The sequence below is a fragment of the Protobothrops mucrosquamatus genome, unplaced genomic scaffold (assembly GCF_001527695.2).
Source record: "Protobothrops mucrosquamatus isolate PMUCROS unplaced genomic scaffold, P.Mucros_1.0 scaffold550, whole genome shotgun sequence".
NCBI lineage: Eukaryota > Metazoa > Chordata > Lepidosauria > Squamata > Viperidae > Protobothrops > Protobothrops mucrosquamatus.
The window spans coordinates 296,860-300,114 of record NW_015386854.1 but is presented as its reverse complement, the minus strand read 5'-3'; the positions used below and the strand labels follow the sequence as shown (position 1 = coordinate 300,114).

Sequence of the window (3,255 nt, the reverse complement as noted above, 5' to 3'; positions counted from 1 at the left end):
ATGGAGGGGTTTGCAAATGGCAGCATATCTGTCATAGGCCATTGCTGCAAGGATGCAACCTTCATTGCTCCCTGTTAGAAGAATAAAAAACATTTGGACAAAACATGCAGAATATGAAATTGTCTGCTTTTCAGTCAAAATTTCTAAGAGCTTAGGCACAGTGACAGAAGACAAACAGATATCAAGAAAAGCCAGATGACCCAATAAGAAGTACATGGGGCTTGGGAGATGGCTTGTAACAACCATAATCACTATATTTCCCAGTAAAGTTAGGACATAAATAAAGAGGAATATAAAGAAGAGGAAGAGATTCACTGGCAAATTATCCGAGAATCCCCAAAGGACAAAGGAAGTGATTGCAGTACTTCGATTTTCTGTTTCCATTTTCAGTCAATGTAGAAACTTCAAGAAAAGGAGAGAAAATGAACTGTCATTAGCATGACAATACATTATGTTATGTTAGTCATACAATACTTTGCATAATTAAGGGTGATGTGAAATAGCAGAGGAAAAATTGGGATAGAGAAAATTGTCATCCCTAATTACAAGGCAGAAATCTATTCTCTCTTTTTAACTCAATAAATGGGGCAAATGAATGTTCTTTTTTTCCGAATTTGGGGCTGCTTTCAAAATCAACTGGTTTGGGATGAAAATCAAAAATTATAACAGATAAGCAATATCCAAACATTATCTTGAAGAGATTATAATAGATACATGTTATTTATATTTGCACAACTTGAGAAAAGGTAGGAAAATCTTCAATGTGTAGTGGGTCAAAGTTCAATAAAATTCCAGGGCATGCTACTTTAAAGTATGGGAGATGTCCTGTATCAAGTCAGAATAGTGTTATTTCAAGGTCCCTGTTTCCTATATCAGTTGCAACAACCAATATCCTCAAAGTGTATTCCCTACCATTTTCAGCTAAGATATTGTCTGAGAATTAAAACAGAGAAATCTGTTGTAAAATTGCTGGCATCAGCTTTTCCCTCTGAAGATGTCAAAGGTGAAATGTGGAACTTTTACTATATATTCTAAGAATTGTAGGACAATATCACATTTTCATAATGTTATAGAAATATTTATATTTTGCAAAAGTAGCATAGAAAATTAAAATTTAGTTTTTAAAATTAGGAGAAGGATGCTGGATTGACCTTCATAAAAATTGAACATTTTTTTCCTTTCTTAGTTTTAACTTTCCCTTAAAAGAAAAGTTGTCATGATTTCAGATTATAGGAAACATGGTCACTCAGGAAACATGGTCTTGAACATGGTCACCCAGAAAACAATACTATATTATAGGGGAAAAAAACATAGATTGTTCAAGCTCCTTGCTTGAAAAATCCGCATTTCTCTCCTTGAACAAGAAGGAAGGAAGGAAGGAAGGAAGGAAGGAAGGAAGGAAGGAAGGAAGATAACTATTTTAATTTAGCTTGAAATTTAAGGGCATACATTTTTAAATGATGCTTTTATTTTTACTAATATAATTTTAGTATTAACAATTAACTAAAATGTTTTATTACTGAATTATTTAACATTAACCAATGAAGATTTGTTAGAAGTAATATCGAAGAATTAGGAGGTGGAATAAAAAAAAAGATTTAAAGATCTAAAGAAACCTGCATTTCTTTTCTTGTTTCTAGAAAATCAAGAAAAAAATGAATGAAGTTTACCTGATTCTCTTTGTTGATTTCTTTAGCCTGAAAAATGCTGCATCTGTTATTGGCTGCTAAAAACCTATAAATGTTCATTTTATGCATTCACATGAGTTCAGTATTTGCCGTAGAAAATTCTTTCCTTTGGGGAATGTATGTTGAACTTCTTAATAATTAGAGCTATTGTACCTGCAGGAATCATCTTGGTATTTTACTTCCTTTCTGTGTTATCCCTCCCAATAAAACTGGTATGAAGTTTTCAGTCTCCCAAATTTCCTAATAGCTCTACTGAGTCTCTAGAATTTCCCCTAGGAAATCACCATATTTACATTAAGAAGTGAAGATGCCATTATTGGTCCAGGCTTTTTCAGGATGTCTAGCTTTACAATCTATTGTTTATTTATTGTTTATTGTACTTCCTATTTGACTTTTCTTTGGGAGATAAAAATCAGAATATACAATGAAGCAGACTTGCAGATCTTAATCCTCGAGTATTAAAATTTCAATTTTGTTTGTCTCCTGTGAAATATGTTTATTTCCCTTGGTGATGGAAGAACTGAATCATATAGGTGCATTATTACACTGCTAGAAGTTTTTCTTTTCTTTTCTTTTGGAATTTTTTGAGGATACTGGGTGAGAATAAAATTTGTTTTGATAAAGTAATGGCCATATTGTCATTTGGAAAGCAAGAGACAGAATCATGTTATGAGAACCCAGAATTCCTAAGGAGAAATTTGAGACCTCCAGCAAATTACACTATGGTCTGAATCAGTTTCGCTGCATGTTGCTTTATGGTGCCAGTTGTGGGATCAGGTGCATATAAAAGGGCAGCAAATAGCAGAAATGAATTCTCTTGTATTTTATTTATCTAATATTTTATTTATTCAGTTTCTATAGTTGACCATGTCAATTCAACTGACCTTGTAAAACACAGTAATCCCCACCCCCCACCACTTTGTAAACACATAATGCCTGACATGATTATGGGGGAAATAAGAAAGCCCAAGAAATTACCCAATTGCCTGACCAGTTTTTCCTAATGGTTGCAAAGGAAAGGGACAGTTGGAATTTTGGTTTGAATACTCATGGAATCCAGAATTCACATATTTAAACATGTATGCCTATAATTACCCCAAGTTCTCACCTTGAGTTAGAAAGGTAACTAGTTAGTGAGAGTAATGCTGAGACTTACCTGAACCTTGTTAAGGTAATGTTACTTGAACTAGTTAAGCACTAATAAAATTGATGACCAGTCAGTTTTCAAATGTTTCAAAAGTGAATTTGCAAGTCAACCCAAGAAAGTCCATCTCAAAATGATGTCCAAAATGTCCAAAATGATGTAGGTTGAGAGTTTATTGAGAAATGTGCCAGTAAATGCTTCAGTAGTAATTATCTTGCACCTATGGGTGTCATTCATGTATGAATTACAATTACTAATTTCTATTCCCTACTAAATAATTTGTACATCTCATAATGTCCTCAGAGTTTAATGAGCCATAATATCTATTATATACTCTTTATGCAACAGTGACCAACATTGAATACAAGGCATCTAGCGACAAGTTATCTTGCCTTATCTGGATCCTCCATTGTTAATTGATTG

General features: G+C 33.3%; 1 protein-coding gene across 1 annotated transcript in view; it reads right to left on the bottom strand.

The window, feature by feature from the left end:
- Window positions 1–384, bottom strand: part of LOC114922639 (olfactory receptor 5V1-like) — an 8,376-nt gene extending 7,992 nt beyond the window's left edge. The window contains exon 1 of the mRNA XM_029284356.1: window positions 60–384. Coding sequence (XP_029140189.1) covers window positions 60–384 — 325 coding nt within the window. The remainder of the gene's footprint in view (window positions 1–59) is intronic.
- Window positions 385–3,255: the final 2,871 nt, after the last annotated feature.